The 27473-nt window shown below is 41.5% G+C and overlaps 3 protein-coding genes across 3 annotated transcripts in view; 1 reads left to right on the forward strand and 2 right to left on the reverse strand.

Annotated features, from left to right (window-relative positions):
- Positions 1-9245: 9245 nt before the first annotated feature.
- On the forward strand, positions 9246-11143 carry LOC110537776 (POU domain, class 4, transcription factor 3). Its single transcript, XM_021624154.3, has 2 exons — positions 9246-9496; positions 9787-11143. The coding sequence occupies exons 1-2, from the start codon at positions 9377-9379 to the stop codon at positions 10681-10683; spliced, it is 1017 nt and encodes a 338-aa protein (XP_021479829.1). The 5' UTR covers positions 9246-9376; the 3' UTR covers positions 10684-11143.
- Positions 11144-18362: 7219 nt separating this feature from the next.
- Positions 18363-19512, reverse strand: il4/13a (interleukin 4/13A). The gene is given in 4 exon segments (NM_001246341.1): positions 18363-18717; positions 18861-18962; positions 19117-19179; positions 19337-19512. Coding segments are annotated over 4 exon segments (438 nt in total). The 5' UTR covers positions 19496-19512; the 3' UTR covers positions 18363-18603.
- Positions 19513-19638: 126 nt separating this feature from the next.
- rad50 (RAD50 homolog, double strand break repair protein) overlaps positions 19639-27473 on the reverse strand; it is a 43011-nt gene continuing 35176 nt past the window's right edge. The window contains exons 23-26 of the mRNA XM_036937789.2: positions 23322-23407; positions 22766-22911; positions 22494-22627; positions 19639-20270 (exon numbers count right to left, since the gene is read on the reverse strand). Of these exons, the coding sequence (XP_036793684.2) occupies positions 20084-20270; positions 22494-22627; positions 22766-22911; positions 23322-23407 (553 nt within the window). The 3' untranslated portion in view covers positions 19639-20083. The remainder of the gene's footprint in view (positions 20271-22493; positions 22628-22765; positions 22912-23321; positions 23408-27473) is intronic.

The raw sequence follows: 27473 nt of genomic DNA on the forward strand, positions 1-27473 counted from the left end.
ATACACTTAGGTTGGAGTCATTAAAACTCGTTTTTCAACCACTCCACAAATTTCTTGTTAACAAATTATAGTTTTGGCAAGTCGGTTAGGACATCTACTTTGTGTATGACACAAGTCATTTTTCCAACAATTGATAACAGACAGATTATTTCACTTATAATTCACTGTATCACAATTCCAGTGGGTCAGAAGTTTAGAAACACTAAGTTGACTGTGCCTTGATACAGATTGGAAAATTACAGAAAATTATGTCATGGCTTTAGAAGCTTCTGATGTGCTAATTGACATCATTTGAGTCAATTGGAGGTGTACCTGTGGATGTATTTCAGGGCCAACCTTCAAACTCAGTGACTGCTTGACATGATGGGAAAATCAAAAGAAATCAGCTGAAACCTCCAAAATGTAGACCTCCACAAGTCTGGTTCATCCTTGGGAGCAATTTCCAAATTGAAGGTATCACATTCATCTGTATAAACAATAGTATGCAAGTATAAACACCATGGGACCTGTCATACCGCTCAGGAAGGAGACGCGTTCAGTCTCCTAGAGATGAACATACTTTGGTGCGAAAAGTATCAATTAATCCCAGAACAACAGCAAAGGACCTTGAGAAGATGCTGGAGGAAATACGTACAGAAGTATCTATATCCACAGTAAAACGAGTCCTATATCGACATAACCTGAAAGACCGCTCAGCAAGGATGAAGCCACTGTCCAATACCGCCCTAAGAAAGACTATGGTTTGCACTTGCACATGGGGACACTTTTTGGAGAAATGTCCTCTGGTCTGATGAAAGAAAAATAGAACTGTTTGGCTATAATGACCATCGTTATGTTTGGAGGGAAAAAGGGGGAGGATGAAGGCGAAGAACACCACCCCAACCATGAAGAACGGGGGTGGCAGCATCATGTTGTGGGGGTGCTTTTCTGCAGGAGGGACTGGTGCACTTCACAAAATAGATGGCATCATGAGGCAGGGAAATTATGTTGATATATTGAAGCAACATCTCAAGACATCAGTCAGGAAGTTAAAGCTTGGTCGCAAATGGGTCTTCCAAATGGATAATGACCCCAAGCATACTTCCAAAGTTGTGGCAAAATGGCTTAAGGACAACAAAGTCAAGGTATTGGAGTGGCCATCACAAAGGCCTGATCTCAATCCTATAGATAATTTGTGGGCAGAACTGAAAAATTGTGTGCGAGCAAGGCCTACAAACCTGACTCAGTTACACCAGCTTTGTCAGGAGGAATGGGCCAAAATTTATCCAACTTATTGTGGGAAGCTTGTGGAAGGGTACCCGAAACGTTTGACCCAAGTTAAACAATTTAAAGGCAATGCTACCAAATACTAATTGAGTGTATGTAAACTTCTGACCCACTGGGAATATGATGAACGAAACAAAAGCTTAAATAAATCCCTCTCTCTACTATTATTCTGACAGTTCACATTCATAAAATACAAGTGCTGATCCTAACTGACCTAAAACAGGGAATTTCTACTAGGATTAAATGTCAGGAATTGTGAAAAATGGAGTTAAAATGTATTTGGCTAAGACGCATGTAAACTTCCGACTTCAACCGTGTCACTGATAATCAGTGGTTCTACATGTCACTAAACTACTACAATAATTTCCATACTGGTACAGCAATTATGTCTGTTTAGACTGGCATCTAACACTGTCAGGTCCCTAATGCCTTAGTCCTACTTGTCTTACACTGGCACAATATTACTTATTTACTTACTCTTAACACCTCTAAGCAACAAGGAGGGACTTCTTTTGTCAGAAAAAACTGGCACCTAGTGACAGCTAGATTTGACACATTTGTGTTATCACATGGATTTCATGCTATTTTCTGTTGAGCAATGTTGCACATCTTTCTGTATATGACAGCCTACTGACTCCTGATTGTTATAGCTCTGTTATAGTCATGTTTTGGTACTGAATAAGCAGGTTTGAGATTACTGGGCACCATATCCACACTAAGTATACAAAATAAACACTTTCCATGACAGACTGACCAGGTGAAAACTATTGATTTCACCTGTTAAATCCCTTTTCAATCAGTGTAGATGAAGGGGATTTCTAAGCCTTGAGTCAATTGAGATTGAATGGCACGCATACACAATCCGAGGGTGAATGGGCAAGACAAATGTTTAAGTGCCTTTGAACGGGGTATGGTAGTAGGTGCCAGGCGCACTGGTTTGAGTGTGTCAAGAACTGAAACGCTGCTGGGTTTCTCACACTCAACAGTTTCCCGTGTGTATCAAGAATGGTCCACCACCAAAAGGACATCCAGCCAACTTGACACTCCTGTGGGAAGCAATGGAGTCAACATGGGCCAGCATTCCTGTGGAACACTTTCGACACCTTGTACACGGTGTATATAACCACATTATAAACTGGGTGGTTCGAGCCCTGAATGCTGATTGGCTGACAGCCATGATATATCAGACCGTATCCCACTGGTATGACAAAACATTACTTTTTACTGTTCTAATTACATTGGTAACCAGTTTATAATAGCAATAAGGCACCTCGGGTATGTTATATGGCCAAATTACTATGGATAAGGGCTGTATCCAGGCACTCCGCGTTGCGTCATGCATAAGGACTGCCCATAGCCATGGTATATTGACAATATACCACACCCCCTCGGGCCTTATTGCTTAATTATAGATGTATTTGTATGAAAATGGGAGAACAGGTTATTCCATGACACCCACCCAAACAGAAGTCCAACACAGGGAAAACTTAACTTTGCTTCAATGACTTTGACATATTCAAATGTTAATGAATAATGAATGAACATTCCTTACTTTAGGAAGTCAAGTGAAAACACTCAGAGTCTATTTGATTTAATGCAAGCACTGTTGGGTTCCCCGTGGGACGGAACGTCAACCACCAACCTCAGCCACTCGTCATCCTCACATCCCCTGTCGCCCGGGCGATGAGCACTCTACACGCACGTGCCAAAGAGTCCAAAGTGGAGACAGACTAGGAGAGCGGAGAGGCAGACAACAATTGGAGGGTCATTTGGAGGAGGAAATCTTTAGAGCTTTACAGGGAGAGGAATGCTGCTTTCACATCTCACCACAAACAAATCCATAAAACATGTCAGATACAATTTTCAGAATGGGAATGCACACAGATGACAAGCCAACAATACACCACAATGACTACTGAATTATGCATACTGTTATTAAGAAGTCAAAGAATAAGAGTTCATGTGATGTGAGAGAAGGACATTATACTTAATTCAGGGTAACATCTTGAATAATACGGCATGCACAAGACGTCGGCTGGGAAAGCCTCAAGATAACATCAAGTGGGCCAGAATGAAGATAAAAACCATGCAAGTCAATAAGCATCTCCGTCACCAAAGGTAAACTACCTGACAAAAGATTATTCATCGATGATGAACCAATACCAACAGTGTCTGAGCAGCCCATCAAAATCTTTGGAAGATGGTATGATGCAAGCCTCAAGGACACAGACCAAGCCCAGGTGCTAAGGCAGGAGACCATCAGAGGCCTCGAGAGCATTGATGGATCCATGCTTCCTGGTAAGCTGAAGCTTCGGTGCCTGCAGTTTGGACTGTTACCCCGTCTGATGTGGCTGCTAACTGTGTACGACATTGCCCTCACAAAGGTTGAGAAGATGGGGAGGATGAATTGCTCCTACACGAGGAAATAGTTAGGAGCTCCACAATGCCTCAGCAACAGTGGCCTCTATGGAAAAGGAGTCCTTGAGCTGCTTCTCTCTGGTCTGGCAGAGTTCAAATGCGCTAAAGTAAGACTAGAGATGACACTGACCATCTCGGGAAACAGCATCGAGAGATACTTCACCAACCTTGTCAACGGGACAGAAGTAGATTCCAAGGGAAGCAGTTCAACAAGCAAAAGCAGCCCTCTGACACGGGGACATCGTAGGGCAAGTGCAACAGAGAAGTGGAGGCTTCGGTCTCAGAGAAAGTCGGCCCTAATGGCACAAGGCAACACCTCCAGAGAGGCGGAAGCTAGTTAAGGATCAAGTGCGCCGTCAGGAATAAGCAGCAAGGTGTGCCAATGCTTTCTCACAAGCAGGGGCAGTGGATGAGGTGGGAGAACATGGAGGGCATAATCCTTGTCAGATCCACATAATGTGCTTCCGTCACCCCAAAATCCCAACCAGTGATTGCGTGAAGATCCATCATGCCTGTGTTCAACACCAGCAACCCTCAGACACATCCTGACTGGAAGCAAAGTGAGCCTCTCCCAAGAAAGGTACACCTGGAGGCACAAATCACTGAAGTGCCTGGCAGCATTTTTTTATTTGACCTTTATTTAACTAGGCAAGTCAGTTAAGAACCAATTCTTATTTTACAATGGCGGCCTACCTCAGCCAAACCCTCCCCTAACCTGGATGACGCTGGGCCAATTGTGCTCCCCATATGACCCTGTACATTGAAAAGCATTAGTCCATAGAGGGCAAAAACAAAGGAAGCTCTCTCCAAAGACAAAGGCTGGACAGCTGAATACGGCCCGAGACTGGAAAATCTGTCAGATTCATCAGGCATACAGTGGCAAGAAAAAGTATGTGAAACCTTCGGAATTACCTGGATTTCTGCATAAATTGGTTATAAATTGTGATTTTCTCTTCATCTAAGTCACAACAATAGACACCATTTAAACATTCACAGTGTAGGTTGGAAAAAAGTATGTGAACCCCTAGGCGAATGACTTCTCCAAAAGCTAATTGGAGTCAGGAGTCAGCTAACGTGGAGTCCGATCAATGAGACGAGATTGGAGATGTTGGTTAGAGCTGCCCTGCGTATAAAAAAACACTCACAAAATTTGAGTTTGCTATTCACAAGAAGCATTTTCTGATGTGAACCATGCCTCGAACAAAAGAGATCTCAGAAGACCTAATATGAAGAATTGTAGACTTGTATAAAGCTGGAAAGGGTTACAAAATGATCTCTAAAAGTCCGTGCACATGAAGACAAATTGTCTATAAATGGAGAAAGTTCAGCACTGTTGCTATTCTCCCTAGGAGTGGCTGTCCTGCAAAGATGAGTGCAAGAGCACAGTGTAGAAGGCTCAATGAGGTTTAGAAGAATCCTGGAGTGTCAGCTAAAGACTTACAGAAATCTCTGGAACATGCTAGCATCTCTGTTGACAAGTCTACGATATGTAAAACACTAAACAAGAATTGCGTTCATGGGAGGACACCACGGAAGAAGCAACTGCTGTCCAAAATAAGATATTGATGCACGTCTGAAGTTCACAAAAGAGCACCCGGATGTTTCACAGCGCTACTGGTAAAATATTCTATGGACAGATGAAACTAAAGTTGAATGGTTTGGAAGGAACACACAACACTATGTGTGGAGAAAAAAAGACACTGCACAACAACATCAAAACCTCATCCCAACTGTAAAGTATGATGGAGGGAGCATCATGGTTTGGGGCTGCTTTGCTGCCTCAGGGCCTGGACAGCTTAGTTTCATCGACAGAAAAATGAATTCTCAAGTTCATCAAGACATTTTGCAGGAGAATGTTGGGCTATCTGTCCACCTATTGAAGCTCAACAGAAGTTGGGTGATGCAACAGGACAATGACCCAAAACACATAAGTCAAATCAACAACAGAATGGCTTCAACAGAGGAAAATATGCCTTCTGGAGGGGCCCAGTCAGAGTCCTGACCTCAACCTGATTGAGATGCTGTGACATGATCTCAAGAGAGCGGTTCACACCAGACATCCCAAAAATATTGAAACAGTGTTGTAATGAGGAATCCTTCAAAATTCCTCCTGACTGTTGTGCAGGTCTGTTCCACAACTACAGAAAATGTTTGGTTGAGGTTATTGCTGCCAAAGGTCAACCAGTTATTAAATCCAAGGGTTTGCATACTTTTTCCACCCTGCACTGTGATTGTTTACACGGTGTTAAATAAAGACATGAAAATGTATAATTGTTTGTGTGTTATTAGTTTAAGCACATTGTGTTTGTCTATTGTAGTGACTTGGATGAAGATCAGATCAAATTTTAAGACAAATTTATGCAGAAATCCAGGTAATTCCAAAGGGTTCACATACTTTTTCCTGCCACTGTAACTGCTACCCACATAAGACCAGACCTGATACTATGGTCCAACTCTCTGCATGCTGTCTACTTAGTGGAGTTAACAGTGCCTTGGGAGGATAATATGGACGAGGTATACGAGAGGAAGAGGCTGCAGTATGCTAAGCTTGCAGCAGATGCAGAACAGGGAGACTAGACGGGAAAGTAAGGCTTTGCCCAGTGGAGGTTGTCTGTTGTGGATTTGTGGCAACATCTACCACCAGGTTGCTGAAGGACCTTGGTTTCCACGGCCAAGCCTTATGCCAAGCCATCAAGTCAACGTCAGAGGCTGCTGAAAGGGATAGCTAGTGGCTCTGGCTGAAGAGAAAATACCCCAGCTGGGTCCCAAAGTAAGCGGGAAGGAGACTGGGTGGGTAAGCACACTGTTGAACCCCAATGAAATATCTTCCCTATCCCCATCCCCGTCTCTACAACATCAAGCAAGTTTTAGGATAGTGCTCTTTTGACACAATGGATTTATAACACAATGTCCTGTGTATTCAGAACTAATCTCTGAACATCTTTGCACCTCAGCTTGACAATGATACAATGATGATTTGATTTGACAATGATACAAGTATAAAGTGGAGTTCGAGGAGTCTGACTTCCCTTAAAGTAGGCCTACTGTATACAAAAAGACTATGTACCCTGCCAAGGTGCTCTCTCTCTCTCTCTCTCGCAACAGGTCCTTGTGAGAAAAGACCTTGCCTGTTTTAATCTCTATAATGAATAAGAACATGCCAATGTGGTAATGGATGCCTGCCACTGTGCTGCTGAATTATTCACTGTCTGGGGAACCGGAGGAAAGGTGGCTCGGATCAGATGGAAGCACTGTGTCACTGGCCTGCCTGGCTCTTCTTTCTACTGCTGGGAGAGACAGTCAGCCTGCCACATGAGATATAATGCACTAAGAACATGTGTTCACCTGGATGGGGGATAGAGAGCAGAGCAAGGTACTGCCCAGCCAACATTGCTGTTGTGTGTAGGAGCCTTATGTATCTACAAGATCCAGTAATCAGATTTAGCCAATCTAGATAATCATGAACTGACACTATCCCAATGCAATGAAGAGGATTAAGACCAGACATATCTGTAAATAACAAGTGTGTGTCCTATTGGATGATCAGCATAAAAGTTATCACTATTTGGGTCAGTCCTGATTAAACTACAATACTTTTGGCTTTAGCCTGTTGGCTATCTGGGAAATAAAGGTAGCTGCCAAAATAAAGGCAACATCAGTAAATTAGGTATACAAGTATACTGAAAGCAGGTGCTTCCACACAGGTGTGGTTCCTGAGTTAATTAAAGGGATACTTCAGGATTTTGGCAATGTCCTTATCTACATCCCAGAGTCAGATGAACTTGTGGATATCAATTGTATGTCTCTATGTCGAGTATGAATGAAGTTAGGTGTAGTTTCGCAATCCAAAGCTAAGTAGCTTTAGCACAATGACTGGAAGTCCATGGGTATCTGCTTGCATGCAGATAACCATAGACTTCCACTCATTGCGCTAACGCTAGTTAGCACTGCACTAGCACTAGTTAGCAACTTCCTTCAAACCCCACACAGAGACATACAAATGGTATCCACGAGTTCATCTGACTGCAGGGAAGTACATAAAGAGCCTCTTTGCCAAAATCCAAAAGTATCCCTTTAATTAACTCAGGAACCACACCTGTGTGGAAGCACCTGCTTTCAGTATACTTGTATACCTAATTTACTGGTGTTGCCTTTATTTTGGCAGCTACCTGTATTTCCCAGATAGCCAACAGGCTAAAGCCAAAATTATTGTAGTAGCAATTAACATTAACAATTAACAGCCTAATTCTGATATTTTTTTCACTCATTGGTTTTTTGACCAATCAGATCAGCTCTGAAAAAGCGCTGAGGTAAAAAGATCTAACGTGTCAAAAGATCAATTAGTGGAAAAAAATATTAGAATTGGCCCTTTGCCTTTGGAAACTCAGCCAAATGAGCATAAGGGGTTTAAAGTGTGTGTGTGTCTCACCAGATCTCAACCTAATTGAAGACATATGGGAGATTATTTTTCACCAACAAACACCAAAATGATGGTATTTCTCATGGAAGAATGATGTTACATCCCTCTAATAGAGTTCCAGACACTTGTAAAAGCTTCGCAAAGGCACACTGAAGCTGTTCTGGTGGGTCGTGGTGGCCCAACGCTCTATTAACACACTTTATGTTCGTGTTTCTTTTACTTTTGGCAGTTACCTGTATGAGCAAATAGGAGAGGGCTGTAGTTTCAGAATAATTGTTAAAGTAACTGGCCAGTGAAAATCAAACTTTAAACTTTATATTCTGTTAACTCATATCCAAATAATGTCGTTAACATCAATTTACCAGCTGTTGCTTGAGAGATAGCCATGGGATTTATACATAAACCAAATCATATTTCCAAGCGAAATAGATTGCTCTTTCGTTTTTGAAAAAGTATGTAGTGTGAAGTACAATTGTTCTTCATCTATAATTAGAAAGTTTGATCAACGAAGAAAAGTTTGACAATGTTTTGATGTATTTCTGTTTCTTTTAATGTTTTGAAAAAGGTTTAGTACATAAATTGCATTTTGCACAGTTTCAGATTCTCAGCATAAATTGATTGGGTAAGGGAATTGTTAGTATATTTGTGTTGGTTATTGTGTCAACAATTGTTGAGCCCTGTCCATGACCTCACTCTCAATGGAAGGGGGATATGCAACAACAACAAAAACGAATTTACAATGTAAGCGTGTGGAATATGTGAACGCCCATGTTCCCTCATTTAACTGTGGGAATCACGAGACGCCAAGACTGGTGCTGAAGCTAACCACTCTCCTGTTTTATCCTTGATGCAAAGAGAGAAGAAACATGACAAAATTAAGAAAAATAGACTGCCTACATTCTCTGTGTTCATTACATTAAGCCTGGAACCACAAGTTAATGTAGACATACAGAGGCCTAGATACAGTAAGGTATTGAGATTATTGAAATTACGTCTGCGCCCAGTGGGACATTCCTAATAGGCCCAAACGTTTTGTTTCATGGGCCATTTAATTGCGTTCACTTCCAAGCGCGCATCACGCTTGCGCACAGTACCTAGGCCATTCCCATGATTTGTAACTTGTAAGTTGAGTAAAGGGGCAGGTGGGGGGAGAGAGAGAGAGAGACAAACCGGGAGGTTCTGCCAATTGAAATAGCTCAGTAACAGCAGCGAGCCAGAGAACCGAGCCTGCCTCTATGTCAGGGCCACTTACCTGCAAGGTGCGCAACGAAGATGATGACCATGAACGGCAAGCAGCATTTCTCTATGCACCCGGTGCTGCAGGAGCCCAAATACTCTGGCCTGCACGCGAGTTCGGAAGGCATGCGCAGGGTGTGTCTGCCTGCCCCGCAGGTATGTTAGTCATTTATTTGAGGCACAAATGTATAATAAAAAATAGACATTTAAAAGGTTTTAAGTGGATCAGAAGGACTTTATTATCCACTACCGTCCTTGTTCTTTCTCTCTCCCTCACAACCCCTCCCTCTCTCTCATCCACATGTCTATTTAAGCAAAGCTGCTACTTCCATATTAATTTTTATGACCTGTGCTTTGAAGAGGGTTCTCCCTGTTCCTGAAATGTTTTTTAATCCTGAGTTGACAGAATTCCCCACTGACTTCAATATGCGCACTCTTGCTTGCAGCTTCAGGGCAATATATTCGGTTGCTTTGATGAGAGTCCACTGGCACGCGCGGAAGCTCTGGCGGCTGCTGACATTGTCTCTCACGGCAAGAGTCACCCTTTCAAGCCTGACGTGACTTACCATACCATGAGTAGTGTCCCCTGCACCCCCAACTCCTCTACGGTGCCCATCACCCACTCCACCACCCTGACCCCTCACCACCACCACCACCACCTCAACCAGAGTTTGGAGGGGGATCTCCTGGATCACATCTCGTCCAGTCTCTCTGTGAGCGGGATGGGGGCTCCGGATTCCTCTATGATGGCCACTCAAGCCCACCAGCACCACCTCCAGACCATGGGTCACCTTCACCAAGCTATGGGCATTGGTCATCCGCACTCATTGTCTGTGCACAACGGAATGTCGTGTGTCAACGACGTGGAGTCGGATCCTAGAGAGCTGGAAGCCTTCGCTGAGCGGTTCAAACAACGGAGGATAAAGCTCGGGGTGACCCAGGCGGACGTTGGCTCAGCTCTCGCCAACCTGAAGATACCTGGGGTGGGCTCTCTCAGCCAGAGCACTATCTGCAGGTTCGAGTCCCTCACCCTCTCTCACAATAATATGATTGCGCTAAAACCTGTCCTCCAAGCCTGGCTCGAGGAGGCTGAGGCTGCTTACCGGGAGAAAAACAGCAAGCCAGACCTTTTCAATGGCAACGAACGCAAACGAAAACGCACGTCGATAGCCGCACCTGAGAAACGATCTTTGGAGGCATATTTTGCTATCCAGCCCCGTCCCTCTTCGGAAAAAATTGCTGCAATTGCTGAAAAACTGGACCTTAAAAAGAACGTAGTTCGTGTGTGGTTTTGCAACCAACGGCAAAAACAGAAAAGGATGAAATATTCTGCTGTGCATTAGTTCAAATAATGCCTAAAATACGACATTTTGAAGAGATAACGGGGATCTATCAACATCTCATGCCTGACTGGAATTTACTACTGAGACTCTATAGGATTTATTTAAATTTCAATTATTTCGTTCACTTTTTTTGTCCTGTTGTTTAGTTTGGAATTAAACGTATCGTGCTAAAGGTCTCTTGGAGGAAATTTTCGTTGTTGATTTTATGACTGCCTATGACACCTCTTCAATCACAGAGCTAAACTATAGGGCCTAACAAATAGAGGGAGAAAATGACTTCTCTCTCGTGTGATATGTCCTGTTGAATGCTCACCTGTTAGTTGTTTGGACAATTTAATCAATTACACTAACCATTTTGACGTTTAGGATTCATATTTAAGATGGAATGAATGTGTGTTCACTGCATAGGGGTAACACAACCACCCAAAAATGCTAATAAATGTGCTCTCTTTGTGACCTAGCTGAACTTTATTTACCGTTGTGTGTAAACGAGGCAAATACTATTCACATTATTTATGACGCAACACGAGTTGATTTTTTTTAATAGGCTAATTTTAAATAAGGCATGTCAAACCGGCATATTTTGTCATGGACTATTTTGATGTGAAAAATGTAAAACAGTTTGGAGTATCACTGAAATACTATGAGTATTTTTCTTCACTCTTGGATTTCACTTGACAAAATGAGTGAAGTTCAAACTTCATTAATAAATCATTGAATATTTTCTCAAATTCCATTGAATCAGCAATTTATTATTTCGATAAAATGTTGCATGATTATTTTGTGTTTTAGTCAACTGTAGAGAATTAGACATTTGCAGGCTATTACCACTATTACAACAGGCTATTACCAATTTAAAAACATTTAGGTTGAGCTTAAAGTAATTTTGCCATTTGTGTGAGGTTATGATAGTATTGTATTTAACTATCTATTTTGTTTCTCGGGTTGGACTAAGGGAGTATTAACTCAGGGTTTGTTCCTGGTCTGAATAAATCCTGCCTCAAGATACAGGCGATACAATCATTGTAAAACCATGAGTTTCACAGAGAACATGACTTGTTTCATTTATGAATTCCCAATTCTCTGCTGCGATTAAAAACGAATCATATAGCACATAAATATGATTGAAAAAAGTACATATTTCATTGCTGAATGATAAACCAAAGTCAAACACAATGCAACAATTATTTGCACATATAATTTATGTTTTCCTTTCATTGACGCACTGTTACCAGGACATTGGTCCTAATTAGATTGGTTAATAATTAATGCCCTTGTGTCACTGGGTTATATCGTGGGGTTTGAAATTATTAAGTAATGATGATGCAATATTAATTATATATTGGTATAAAACGACGCTTGGAGCTGTGTGGAGGGCTGACAGTGTATGGGAGCTCGTGACTCGAGGGATAGAGGGGACTCTCACAATGCCAGGTAAGGATTTGAAGATTTCAATGTATCTTTTAAACCATTACGAAAGTCAAGAGAATTTTCCACGGTTTTTACCTGTGTGTCGTTCCCCCAACCCCTTTATATTCTGAGTTTTTGTACTCAAGTTAAATATATTATTATACTAATAACAATACAATAGGAGTTTGAAATAGTATGTGAAACTACTATTATTGTTTGAACTTGTAATAATACCAACTCACTTCATTATATTTGTCTTTATTCTCTTCCTGATGAATAAGTGCAGTTGTATGAGTCATTTAGTATTGGATACTTTTTTCTGTAAAAGTGGAACAGCAGGTCGAGACTTTAAATAAAATCATTAATTGATTACATTTGTGTAAATTCGATGTATATATTAATTTGAAGTAAAAACAAAAATAACATATTGTTAAATATACTGTAAGTTATTCACTATAACCTGAAGTTATAGGCCACACACGGTATTCTCCCAAGTGTAATAGGCTCTCTGGGTATTTTAGCCAGAGGATCAATATTTTGCATTTGAAAATAAAATCAGTGGATTTGTAATGTTCTCTTTGATCTTAAAATGTGATTAATTGCTTAGGCAATGCGTCATTTATTTTAATAAAGGATCATTTGAAGGAGGGGCAAAAGCAACATCATAGATCGTCTACTTGATCATGAGGATAACCTAATGGACATTTTCTCTCTTGTTCTGTGTCTTGGGAACATGTGATATGTGGCTGCAGCTTATTTATTTATCCTGGTTTTAAATTAGGATAAATAAGCTTCACCAAAAAGTGAAATGCTTATATTGTTCAATCTAACTGTTTTGTTATAATTGTTTTCATGTGTTTCTGTTTTTTTTTTTTTTACAAACTTTAAAGAATTTCAGAATATATTTCATCTTCCAATGTCTGAAGATTTGCCATATTAATGTTAAAGAAATGACTTGGAGAGGAAGGTTAAATATTTTTTGGGCTAGGAAGCGTGTGTAAATTATTGATCGCTGTAATACCCCTATTGATATCATAAACCTCTTGCTATGAGGTAAGTTGAGCTGAAGGTTTGCAAAGACAGGGAGCATGTGGCGAGTGAGGCCCGTTCTATTATTCATTCCCAGTTGGAAAGTATTGCAATTTCTCATGCAATAATTGAGCTGCATTACCCCCGCATATTTATTTATTAAACATTCCTATGTGCATTTTCACTTCAGTTCAATTGCAAATTTGCTGCGAAATATAACTTAAATAAGACTCTGAAATCTTAAGAGTATTTTTACAAAGTCAAGGAACAATATTTTTTTATGAAAAATGTAAGGTATTGCATAATTAACTTAGATAACTTTAGAACTTCATAAGTTGACTTATAAATATATATTTGGACCACATCAATTGAATCATCAAATATTACATGTTGATGTGGTGGGTGGTGGGCTTGTTATGTCTGCATTTGTGGGTGTGAGTGAGTGAGTGTTTGAGAGAAAGAGAGACGGGGGAGAGAGAGAGTTAAGGTTGCTTGGGATGTTTTCATGGACTGGTCAGAGAGACGGTGCTCGACAGAATGGGGATGAGAGCACTGTTTAATTGCGGCAGACTGACTCCCGGACGGTGTTCTGCACTGCGCACCCCTCCTCTCCCTCTTAGCCTATCCTGGTTGGTTAAGTCTTCGGCAGTCCCTGTGAGGAGAGCGAGTGGGGTAGGTAGGGGCGATGGCAGAACCAAGACACCGCCATCTCAATTATTCATAAAGTGCCAGTAGCAACAAATGAGAATGTGACTAATTTGCAGGCAGACAGCTACCTCTGTGCATTTTATTAGCCTTCTCCTACTTTTATCACATGCCAAGCCATTCCAGGAATCAGCCCACAGCTCTTCCCAAGCATGTCATCGAGTCATCCAGAGGGATTCTGTTACTAGGAAACACGAGGCTGCCCTTCAAATGTGAACTTCGTGCGTCCTCTATTCCTTCCATGTCCTCCCTCTCTCTACCCCCCACTTTTCTTTGACTTTCCTTTTCCCTCAGCCTGGGTTTTTCATGAACCTTTCTCTCTGGTGAATGCATTTAATTGAGATGTTTCAACAAAGGTGACAAAGGTGTGTATGTATGACCGTGGATGCTTGCCATAGCCACTGTATAAATTACCGACATTATCAAAAACAATCTTTCCCACCTTGGCTACCATCATATCCGTGTACATTCCTACATATTGTACAGTACTAACCAGTTGCATAGAGTACATATGACACCCAGGTGGGGATTGTTTTTGTCACTTTTAGACTCTCTACATGTGAGGAACCTTGTTACATAACTATTTCAAAGGTTGTTCTACTGGGAAAGAAATTGTAAAAAATTCCATTCAATCTATATTTGGGTATTTGTTTCATTAGTCCACTGTTGATACAGTCCCAAACTGTTTTGCATGCCAGCAATCAAGTTTTCAAGATATAGAACTTTCAAAACACAGAAAGTGTCACAGTATGATGCATTTTGCATCATATGATATCTTTTTTTTTTTTAAGCACACTGAAATATTAACTGGGCTACATGGAACCTCTTCCTCTCTCTTAATACTAAACAATACAGCTAGCTGCCCAGAATTGTCTCTCTCCATAGGCTCTTGAATGGCCTCTACATTATGCATGGTGCAGTGGTTATATCAGGCAATTTGTCCCCTGACCTCCCACACGGATACTCTGTTCTTCATTTCAGCACCAGCACAGCAGAGACTCACAACAGTCCAGACTAAAATCTATGGTTACCCTTGGACCGAACACCTAAATGCTACAATTTGACCGTATGCAAATGTGTGCTGCTGCATGTGTGCAGTTCGCTATCTGTAGTTACCATCACCGTTTGGATACAATTTGTTACTAGGGAAAACACAGTACTGAAGATACACATTTAAATCTGTTCTTATAGCTCACATGAAACGATACATATGTGCAAAGCCAAGAGCATAAGTATATTTTCTTTCTCTATTTTGTAGTTTTGTTTTACAGTCAAGCGTATGAAACAATGCTCGAATGTCTTCTTTCACCGTGCCACCCAATTTAAACAGTCAGAGGAGAGGGGGCTTCTGGGAGGACATATAGCCTGGGATGCCACCTGCTTAATTCACCGCCCCCAATAACAGTATTATACACCGCATGCATAATTTAACAGCGCTCCATTATAAAAGTGCCCTGAGAAATGAGATTAACCCACTCAGAAATAACTCACACTGGCGTGATTTCCTCAGAAAAGCACTTGAAAGAGCTCATGAAAGCAGAAACCAGATGAACACATCTCTTCACAGTCTTTAGAAATCTTATCCAAAAAGTGAACCGAGAGAGGGAGAAAGGTAAGAAGCTTTCAAAATAGCACGGCCATCTTGTCACGCCTCTACTTCTCCAAGTCGATCACATCAGATGGGTTCACTTTGTGACCTGTGGAGTTTGACAGTAAGGTCTTGTGACAACAGGAGCCCATAGAAAGCGTCCAAACCAAAGCACTAGAGTGGGCTGCAGGCACATTATTGTCACGAGTTCATGCTGTCACTCTCCATGGACTGACTTTTGAAGAGACATGAAAACAGTGCGAGTCCATAGAGGGGCCCCGGGTTATCCTACAGCAGATGCAGTCATTGGTCCCCTGCTCCCCAGGCCTGAAGGCTGCCCTGGGGCTAAACTCCCCAAAGCACAAGATGAAAAACCCTGCCAATGAATCAGGGTGAGGCGTACAAATAGCTAGTATTCCTGAGCTCAATTATGTGGGGCTTTTATATGTGGTTCTACCTGCACAGATCAGATTCGATCTGGGAAGCCTGTGTGATCAAATTGAACCGAAGGGCAGATTCCATAGCCTCTGGGCACCAGCTCATTACTGTTTTATTAGGGATTCCCTGTGGGATTGTGATCCTAACTGTACTATAGAAAGATAGATAGGGAGAGGGAAACCTTCCTTCATATTCGGTTAACACCTTATTTGGATAGTTCATCTGTAGTTGTTGTAAAGCTACAACTACATTCAGCTGCGGGCCAATTCTTTCTTGAGCGGATGGTCAGGGGGCCGGAACACAATTACAGATCATTTCTAGACTGCAAATTGACCGCAAGAAGCCCAAACAGATAACATTGGACTAAAACATAATTTTAAACCTTGCTTAAATTTGTATTAGATCACATCTCTATTATGTGTGGGAATACTTTGTAACAGATTTCCAAAATTAAAATGTATTGGAGTGGATTTTCTGGTCTTTTATGTCCAAAAATAAATATATTTTAAAATAATCTTTGTTTTCTTGCTCAATTTTTTTTTGGGGGCCAAATAAAATCACCTGCGGGTAAATTGGCCGGCAGTTGGGGAACACTGCTCTACAGACTATCAGTAACATTTCAACTATCTACTAACCATAACCTTAACGCTTACCCTTATTCTAAACCTAACCCTAGCAAGCAGTTGCTTGTCAACACAGTTTGTTGATAGTGTGACCATCTGTAGAGCATTTACAGACAGACTATCCAGACTATCCAAATAAAGTGTGAGCTCTGTAGCTAAGCCAAAGAGGTTTCCTTGAGACATACAAATAAGGGCAGCAAGGATGCGCAACACTCCAGAATATATCAAACTAAATGTAGCTCACCCATGTTTACCTTTAACAAATTATGAAATATTAAGCAAAGCTGAATAATTCAGTATCGCCATGAATAGTCATATTCTCTCCGCCTCAATGAGTTCATAGGTCAGTGAGAAGCACCACCAGCAGGCCGCAGTGTTGCACTGTAAAAAGTGGCAGTGACAACATATAACAATTTCAAAGATTTCACTGAGTTACAGCTCATATGAGGAAATCAGTCAATTTAAATTCATTAGGCCCTAATCTATGGATTTCACATGACTGGGAATACAGATATGCATCTGTTGGTCACAAATACCTTCAAAAAATGTAGGAGCGGAGCAGAAAACCAGTTAGTATCTAGTGTGACCACCATTTGCCTCATGCAGCACGACACATAAGTTGATCAGGCTGTTGATTGTGGTCTGTGGAATGTTGTCCCACTCCTCTTCAATGGCCGTGCGAAGTTGCTGGATATAGGCGGAAACTGGAACACGCTGTCATACATGACGATCCAGAGCATCCCACACATGCTCAACGGGTGACATGTCTGGTGAGTATGTAGGCCATGGACGAACTGGGACATTTTCAGCTTCCAATAATTGTGTACAGATCATGCTGAAACATGAGGTGATGGCAGAGGATGAAAGGCACGACAATGGGTCTCAGGATCTGTCACTGTATCTCTGTGCTTTCAAAGTGCCATTGATAAAGTGCAATTGTGTTCGTTGTCTGTAGCTTATGCCTGCCCATACCATAACCCCACCGCCACTATTGGGCATGCTGTTCACAACGTTGACATCAGCAATCCGTTCGCACACGCAGTCCACGGTTGTGAGGCCGGTTGGATGCACTGCCAAATTCTCTAAAACGAGGTTGGAGGCAGCTTACGGTAGAGAAATGAACATTAAATTCCCTGGCAACAACTTTGGTGGACATTTCTGCCAATTGCATGCGCCCTCAAAACTTGAGACATCTGTGGCATTTTGTTTGTGTGACAAAACAGCACATTTGAGTGGCATTTTATTGTACACAGCACAAGGTGCACCTGTGTAATGAGGTGTAATCAGTTTCTTGATCGTCCATCCACCTGACAGGTGTGGCATATCTTGGCAAAGGAGAAATGCTCACTAACAGGGAAGAAAACAAATTTGTTCACATTTGCGAGAACTTTTGAGCGTATGGAACATTTCTGGGATATTTTATTTCAGCTCATGAAACCAACACTTTTACATGTGGCATTTATATTTTTTGTTCAGTGTAGTAATGAGATAACACATGAATGATTGCATGCCAGTAGTGAAGCTCCTGCTGTCTCTACTGTATGGCCTCCCTTCAGAGCTCACTTTGCATCAATTCAGTGATCATTGTCCAGGGAAGGAAGGGAGTGGCAAAGTGCATTCACTTCAAAAGCTCTTCATTCCCAGCATTTACATTATGTCCCACCAGATAGATGTAGAGCATCTCACATCAAATCATGGCTAGCAAACACAAAGTAATGGCGATTTCAAGGGCCATGAGAATACAGTTGAGTAAAATGTTAGTAAATTTAGCTACTGTTTCACACCAGCCCTGCCATTTCAGTGGAAATTAATGACCAGTCTAACCTGACCATTGACAATTCATGGAAATCCTGGAAAATGTGTAAGTTAAAAACAAGACTTTGAACTTTAGTCATGAAAAACCTTTATTTCAGTACAAATATTGTAATATAAAATTATGCATATTATTTAACAGGTGTGCATTAGATTATCAATATGCTACTCAGGTAAAAGAAAAATAAAAAAGATTAACATTATATAATTAAAATACTTCCCTTGGTAAAGTCATTTAACGCCACTTTAACTTAAATAAAACGGTCAACAAACAATAAATAAGCAGATTAGCATTGTGTTGAGATGTTGTAGATCTCATGGTTTGGAGTTGATTTTTTGGCCACATTCTTTTAGGTCGAGGAGAAGTCTCCTCAGCTCTACCTGGTTGCCCTCCACCTGGTCTTGGCTCTTCACAACGGTGCACTTCTGCTGTAATAAGAGAGCATCAGACATCAACACCAAAGACTCACTCACCCAGCGCATGTGCCTTCATTTGGTCACGTCTTCTTAAGAGGGAGAAACCACTGCAGGTCAATGAGCTGCTTTATTAATAGAACACTTTAGTAACTTACAAGTTTGTTGTAAACCCTCAGATGTCGGACAATCTTTCCCTCCTCACCAAACGCGTCATTTTTCACGGAGGCCAAGATTGTCTCAGCTTCGCAGAAGAACTCCTGTAAAATAACATTGGTTTCGTTAACGAAAGTTTCCACATATTCAAGCGCCATACATAATATTTTTTTTTTTACATCAACTGTAAATATTTGTCAATTATACATCTTATTAACACCAAAATGTCGAAGGGGGCAGAACATTTAATCACATCACCTTGCACTTTGTGGTGGTCGCAGTCAAATGTGTTACATCTATGAGTAATGTTTCCAGAAGTTCCTGGAGTAAAAGACAACTGTGAGAGGTTTGTTGCACACTTTTAAAATGTCAAAACAATAAGGCAGAGGAATCTTATAGAATATAAGAACAGCGTGGCTCTTTGCCATTGTCAACAAGCTAACCCAAAGTTTGTTGCAGCTGTTTGATCAGCTCTTACCTCTGACAGAGTGTGTGTGTATTGTCCTGCCATGCTAATAATTGCCTCTAAATTGGAATTGTGACTTCTATGCTGCCGGTGCGCTGCAGCGTTGGCAGGCAGAGTTCCAGAGTCAAATAGCACCATCGCAACAGAGAGGAGAAGGATCGCCGTCTTCATCTTTGGTTGGGTTGATTTGCCAAAGCTAAGTAGTACTAAAGAAGTCCTTGTACTTCAGAGAAGTTGAGGTGCAGCAGGTAATAATTTAATGCCAAATGTGAGGACTACTCAGTGAACAGATTATTTATACACAGGACCCAGGATATTTTCCCCCCACACATTTTATTGCAGTGTCAGCTGATAGACTCAAATATACAGTTTGAGACACATTATGAATATCTTGATTGAGATGTGGTTGATTAGCAAGCGTCACCAAGACCAGAGGCGTTTCGCCGAATACCGGATAAAAGTGGTAATCAACGACGGGGCCTCAAGGTCTTATCTACCAATTAACTTCATCCTGCCAAAGAACAGAAATCCCTCCTAAATCAAAGGACGTGAACAGAAACTACTATGGTCTTCTTTAGGCACAGATCCCAACGCCAACTGGAATACAGTACTGTAGTGCAGCTTTTTATTCGCTCTCGAGTCAACTAAGGCATTTTATATATATTTTTTAAAATAACATTTGTAGTGCCATGTGCCTATTATAACAATCATGGCCTTGATAGACTAGTATCAATCAAGTCTTTGGATGGTGTCTGACACTCAGTGCAGGTAGGAGGTGAGGGAGGAGACACTGCATTTGGTGATCTCAGAGCACTGGTCCATGTTCTTCCTGATACGGTAGAAGTGTTCCACGTAGCTGGAGCGTCCCATGAGCTCCACAAAGTCCTCGTCATGGGTGATGATGAGCAGCTGGAAGTTGCGCTGGCGTGAGCGGCTCTTGATGATTCTGAGCAGAGAAAAGTAGTGTCAAAATATTTGTACAATAGTATTCCTATACTATTAATGTACTTTTCTTCAATGACAACACCCACTGCACGAATCAACACCCACTGTACAAGGGGGATGAGCGCTAGAATGAAACTACTCTGGTCTTTAGGAGGGCCAAGTCATTGAGAGGTGTAGAAGAGTCATTATATAAGGGCTGGTAGAGCCCCAAAGACTAGACTGGATTTGAAATGATGAAAAGACAGTAAGCTAACTGCAGAGAGGGGGAGGGAATAGATATTAGATACATCAATAGATATGACTTTTGTGGTCAGAGAGCCCAATGTCTGAACCAGTCAGGTTGTCTATGGTAATACCGATGGGCTATACCAGGTCTAGCGTGTGACCACGATTATGTGTGCAAAGTCAATAAGCTGGGTCAAGCCAAAGGAGTCAAACAGGACAAGGAATTCAGTGCAAAACTGTCATTGCCAGAGTCAACATGTATGTTGAAGTCTCCCAACAGCACCAAGGAGGAGCACAGAGTGGTGATGAGTTCAGTTAGAAACCATGGGTTAGGTTTGAATCAGACAGCTCAGTCAAACCCTGGATTAAGTTTGGGACAGACAGTTCAGTTAGAAACTCTGGGTTAGGTTTGAATCCGACAGTTCAGTCAAACTCTGGGTTAGGTTTGGGACAGCGGTAGATGAGATAATAAAAAAATTGCTGGGGTGATACGTTTCCAGATTGCAAAGGACTTGGCCCAGCAAAATTAGATGACAACTAGAATTAATGTGCGTGTCCTATGCTGAACTATACAGCTGAAATCTGGAATTGTGAAAGAATCCCATAATGTTTCTACATGAAGATACAGTGAGCTCCAAAAGTATTGGGACAGTGACAAATATTTTGTTTTGAAATTATATAATGACTGAGGTTAAAGTACAGACTGTCAGCTTTAATTTGAGGTTTTTTTTCATCCTTATCGGGTGAACCATTTAGAAATGACAGCACTTTTTGTACATAGTCCTGCCATTTTAGGGGACCAAAAGTATTGGGCCACATTTACTTACATGTGTATTAAAGTAGTCAAAAGTTAAGCATTTGGTCCCATATTCATAGCGCGCAATGACTACATAATGCTTGGATGCATTTTCTGCTCGTTTTGGTTGTGTTTGAGACTATTTCGTGCCCAATAGAAATGAATGGTAAATAATGTGTCATTTGAGTCAACTTTAATTGTAAATAAGAGAATATGTTTCTAAATGCTTCTACATTCAAGTGGATGCTACTACCATGATTACAGACAATCCTGAATGAACAGTGAATAATGAGGAGTGAGAAAGTTGGAGGCATAAATATCATACCCCCCCCCCCAAAAAAAATGCAAACCTCCCCCTTATTGTAATGGTAAGAGGTCAGCATGTCCTGGGCATATGATTTTTGTGAATCTAACTTTCTCATTCATCACTCATTCTGGACTATCAATAATCATGGTAGCATCCACATTAAAAGTTTTTAGTAACATATTCTATTCTTATTCACAATAAGGCTACCTGGGGCGGCAGGTAGCCTAGTGTTTAGAGCGTTAGACTAGTAACTGAAAGGTTGCAAGTTCGAATCCCCGAGCTGATAAGGTGAAAATCTGTCGTTCTGCCCCTGAACAAGGCAGTTAACCCACTTAACTGCCTAGGTTTAAAAATATTTAAAAAAGTGACTCCAAAACAACTTTTTTTTTACCATTCATTTCTATTGGGTGCAAAATAATCTGAAACACAAACAGCAAATGCATCCAACAAGTTTGTAGAGTCACATTGTGTGCTTGGAATATGGAAGTGAATTTGTCCTAATACCTTCATTCCCTAAAATGGGGGAGAGGACTATGTACAAAAAGTTGCTGTAATTTCTAATCCGTTCACCCGATATGAATGAAAGTACCCTCAAACTAAAGCTGAAAGTACCCTCAAACTAAAGCTGAAAGTACCCTCAAACTAAAGCTGAAGGTACCCTCAAACTAAAGCTGAAGGTACCCTCAAACTAAAGCTGACAGTCCGCACTGTAACCTCAGTCATTATATAATTTCAAATCCAAAGTGCTGGAGTACAGAGCCAAATCAAAAAAAGTGTCACTGTCCCAATACTTTGAGCTCACTGTAGTTGAGCTTTCCTTGGCGTGCATACGTTTGCTCAAAGCAAGGGAAATGTTGCCATTCAGATGTAGCAGGCTATTGGACAAATGGACTCACTCCACAAGGGCGTGTGCGAGGGACTCGATGTTCTCCCTGTCTAGGTTGGTTGTGGGCTCGTCCAGGGCCAGGATGCCACAGTTCAGACAGAAGGTCTCAGCCAGAGCCAGACGGATGATGAGGGAGGCCAGGACCTAAACATACATGCACACGGACACGTCATCATCAAATTTACCAACACACTGCCACCCCTATATCCATAAGGGGATAATGCCCTCTCTTATAGCTATCTGATGAGCAACAGGAAGTAGGTAAAGCATCCAGCACTGCACCTTCTGGCCGGCACTGCAGCGACCCCTCATGTCCAGCGCCGTGTCTCCCTTCACCATCACCACACGGTAGTTATAGGTCCTCCTCTTCACTCCCGCCCCGGAAGAATTCTCATCCACATCAGAGCGGATCTCCACATACTCAATGTCTGGAGAAGAGCAAGGGAGCAAGAACATTTAGACTTAAAAATCGATAATCACATGACAAATTGATACAGTATGGGGTGACAACACAGCCGCAAAGCGTGGTCATTATGCAGCAGGGCTGCCCAACCCTGTTCCCGGAGAGCTACCGCTCTTTAGGTTCTCACTCCTAATCTAGCACACCTGATTATAAAAACGAGTTGGTTGACAAACTGAATCAGGTTAGTTACAATTTCTATTGGGCAGTCCTGTTAAACAGCATACTGCTACACCCTGCTAAAGTGATACAAGATGGATGGGGGTTGGAGATAAATTGGATACTTTTATTGAAGTTATAACATTATGAAATATATATTCCACGCAGGCACATGATTTCAGTTGAGCACTTAAACTAAAACCACACTCGCTCAGAGACCTTGTCCTCGGTATGTGCTGCGCCAGAGGTCCCGGATGATTTTGTTGATCTCCTCCATCTTCATACTGTGAAACTTCATTATGGTTCTGTAGAAGAGGACAGTGGGTACAACTGAAAATGGGCAAAAACTCTGGATAAGATGACATTGGCATTGATGCCTTTCAACAGGATTAGGATTAGAAATTTCAAAGTGGTAGTAGTAGATTTAAGGGTATTATAAAATAGTAACTGTTGTGGATATTAATGTTAAACGTATCGTTTCATTTCTAGTTTGTGACAGTTCAGTCAATTTATCAAGATATGGATTATTGTCCGTATCACCCAGTTCTAGGTGGGTGCAAATAAAAAAAGATTACCAGGCGTTACGGTTTCTCTTGAAATCCCGGCGACATTTGGTATGGCCAGAAAGACACCATTATTCTGCTTACTAAATTAAATCTACAGGATGTGACCATATCTGTACGTTTCTTAGAAAGCTGTGATTACCATCACCATGAGAAGCTCATTGGGCTTGGTTTAGGTAACACAATGGGACAAGAGCTCCTTCGTATCAATCTATTACTTTTCATGTTCAATTGGCCAAACAAGAAAATGGCTCATTAAGGTTAGTCAATTGGAACACAGAGTGATAGTTGCTGATAATGGGCCTCTGTAGATATTCCATAAAAATATAGTCATTTGTATTTCTGATCAATTTGATGTTATTTTTAAATGGACAAAAATTAGATTTCTTTCAAAAACAATGAAATATCAAAGTGACCCCAAACCTTTGAACGGTAGCGTATATATATATATTTAAATAGTATCATGGACAAAAGACAATGGCATGCATTCACTTCCAACTAAATGCAAACTCACAGGGTTGACTCACACTGATTTCATGGGCTCTACTGTATGCTCTGCATGGGATATATGATAAGAACCAGAGAGCTGATCCTCCCTACCACCGCTGTGCTGCTGGCTTGCCTGCTGATGGCACTAAACCAACGAAGATGATATCTCAGTGAGAGAGTTGAGCTGTCACTTCCTCTCAAGACCTGCATTTATGCAGGCTACTCATTCAGTCTACCATCGATAGGGCAATAGAATGTTGATATATGCACTGTACTTGCACTGTGTATTCGGAAAGTATTCAGTTGCCATCCCCTTTTCCAAATGTTGTTACGTTACAACCTTATTCGAAAATGTATTAAATACACCCCCCCCTCATCCACACACACACAATACCCCACAATGACAAAGCAAAAACAGGTTTTTGCAAATTTACAAAAAAACAAAACAGAAATACCTTATTTACATAAGTATTCAGACCTTTTGTTATGAGACTCGAAATTGAGCTCAGGTGCATCCTGTTTCCACTGACCATCCTTGAAATGATTGAACAAGGTAACCAAGAAGCCGATGGTCACTGTGACAGAGCTCCAGAGTTCCTCTGCAGAGATGTGAAAACCTTCCAAAAGGACAACCATCTCTGCAGCACTCTACCAATCAGGCCTTTATGGTAGCATGGTGGTGGCAGCATCATGCTTTGGGGATGTTTTTCAGTGGCAGGGACTGGGAGACTAGTCAGGATCGAGGGAAAGATGAACGAAGCAAAGTAGAGAGCGATCCTTGATGAAAACCTGCTCCAGAGCACTCAGCACCTCAGACTGGGGCGAAGGTTCACCTCCAATAGGACCCTAAGCACACAGCCAAGACAACACAGTGGTGGCTTCGGGACAAGTCTCTGAATGTTCTTGAGTGACCCAGCCAGAGCTTGGACTTAAACCCGATCGAACATCTCCAGAGACCTGAAAATAGCTGTGCAGCGACTCTCCCCATCCAACCTGACAGAGCTTGAGCGGATCTGCAGAGAATGGTAGAAACTCCCCAAATACAGATTTGCCAAGCTTGTAGCGTCATACCCCCCCAAAAAACTTGAGCACCAAATGGTGCTTCAACAAAGTACTGAGTAAAGGGTCTGAACACTTGTGTAAATGCGATATCCTTTTTATTTAAATGTGCAACAATTCCTAAAAAACTATTTTTGCTATGTCAGTCTGGGGTATTGTGTGTAGATTGATTATGGGGGGAAAAAACACAACTAAATCGATTTTAGTAGGCTGTAACGTAACAAAATGTGGATAAAGTCAAGGGGTCTGAATACTTTCCAAATGCACTGTATTACTGTCATTGTGCAGATATGTATTTGGTATTTTATTAAGATCCCCATTAGCTGTTGCAAAAGCAGCAGCTACTCTCCCTGGGGTCACAAAACATAATGACATAATACAGAACATCATTAGACAAGAACAGCTCAAGGACAAAACTACATACATTTTTAAAAAGGCACACAGCCTACAAATCAATGCATTTACGAACTATCTAGGTCAAATAGGGGAGAGGCGTTGCTTTATCCGTTTTCTGAAACCAGGTTTGCTGTTTATTTGAGCAATGAGATGGAAGTTCCATGCATTCCCCTCGGGGAACGCCTTGCCATAACAGGTTTTAACTGTGGTTGCTGATGCGTATTTGGTTGAATCATCAGCATACATGGACACACATGCTTTGTTTAATGCCAGTGGCAGGTCATTGGTAAAAATAGAAAAGAGTATAGGGCCTAGAGCGCTGCCCTGCAGTACACCACACTTTACATGTTTGACATTAGAGCCACTTCTATTAAAGAAAACCCTTTGAGTTCTATTAGATAGATTGCCATATTGTGGATTCAGAGCTGAGGTTGAAAAGCCATAGCACTTAAGTTCTCAACAACAGGTTATGGTCAAAAACATCAAAGGCCGCACTGAAATCTAACAGTACAGCTCCCACAATCTTATTAACAATTTCTTTCAACCAATCATCAGTCACTTGTGTCAGTGCAGTCAGTACATGTTGAGTGCCCTTGTCTGTAAGCATGCTGAAAATCTGTTAATTTGTTTACAGAGAAATATCATTGTATTTGGTGAAACTATTTTTTCAAACAGCTTGCTAAGAGCTGGCGGCAAGCTCATAGGTCTGATGTTAGAACCAGTAAAGACCTCTTTACCACCATTGGGTAGCGGAATTACTTTGGCTTCCCTCCAGGCCTGAGGACAAAGACTTTGATCTAGGCTAATTACCCGTTGCACAATCCCCGTTGCACAATCCAAGAGTGAAAACTTGTAAACTCAATTCTTATCTTGAAGGGCAGAGAAACAGTTTCATGTAATGACTCACTTAATGTCAAAAGATCTTCTGTACATTTTGTGGTAGGATAATTCACCCACATAAGCATGACTAGTGAGTCCTGATTAGTGTCACATATCCTGGCATCAACACCTAAACTATTGAAAACAGGAGCATTACGCACAGCAGTTCACCTTTTCCTTTATCAGATTTTAAGAGTGGTTACCAAGGGGGGACAAAATGGCGCCGTAGAGAGAACACTGTTTCAGCGAGCTCCCGTGGCATTCGTAAATTTATATTTTTACATTAATCTCCTAGCTTGAAAAAGTGGTAGAATTGGCTAAATAAATTATCCTATAATGAGTCTTGACGGCTATTTCGCAAAAATCTCAAAACTCGAGAACTCGAGCAAAACCACCACCCCTGTAGATGTGCATGAGGAGCTAGCTAACGTTAGTGAAGCTAAAACCATTGCGGATCCAGGCACAATGGACCTGGTGATTCAAAAGATGACTGATAACTAAAGTGATGAATGTTAAGATAAGAACGGTCTTGGAATCAATAGCAGGCCATTAAGCTGAACTACAGAGGGTTGTGAAAAATGTTGAGGCGGAAGGAAGAATTGCTGCAGTGGAAACTTAAACTACATTTATGGACGCTAAGATAAAAGCACTTGAGAAACAGGTGTGCGAAATGGCGGAGCACATTGACGACTTGGATAATCGAGGACGCAGATGCAATATTCGTGTTATGGGACTCCCGGAAAATTCTGAAGGGACACGTTCAGTAAAATTCTTTGAGGAATGGATCCCTGGCTACCTACAAATGGACACCAAGGCTGGTCGTGTGAAGCTGGACAGAGCCCATCGCTTCTCAAGCACCGATACCCGGTCCCAACCAGCGCCCACGGCCGGTGTTATAAAGTTCCACAACTTCACCGACAAGCAGCGTGTCATGGACGCGGCTAGAAACATCGGCTCTGATGGTAGTCAACGTAAAAGTTCAAAG

The sequence above is a fragment of the Oncorhynchus mykiss genome, chromosome 12 (assembly GCF_057628025.1).
Source record: "Oncorhynchus mykiss isolate SJ-2025 chromosome 12, ASM5762802v1, whole genome shotgun sequence".
In the NCBI taxonomy this organism is placed as follows: Eukaryota; Metazoa; Chordata; class Actinopteri; order Salmoniformes; family Salmonidae; genus Oncorhynchus; species Oncorhynchus mykiss.

What these genes read in the sequence shown, in the direction of transcription:
- LOC110537776 (XM_021624154.3), top strand. Translation starts at nt 9,377, where the DNA reads ATGATGACCATGAACGGCAAGCAGCATTTCTCTATGCACCCGGTGCTG. An exon ending in TGTGTCTGCCTGCCCCGCAG is followed by an intron (nt 9,497 to 9,786) that starts GTATGTTAGTCA and finishes TCTTGCTTGCAG; the next exon opens with CTTCAGGGCAATATATTCGG.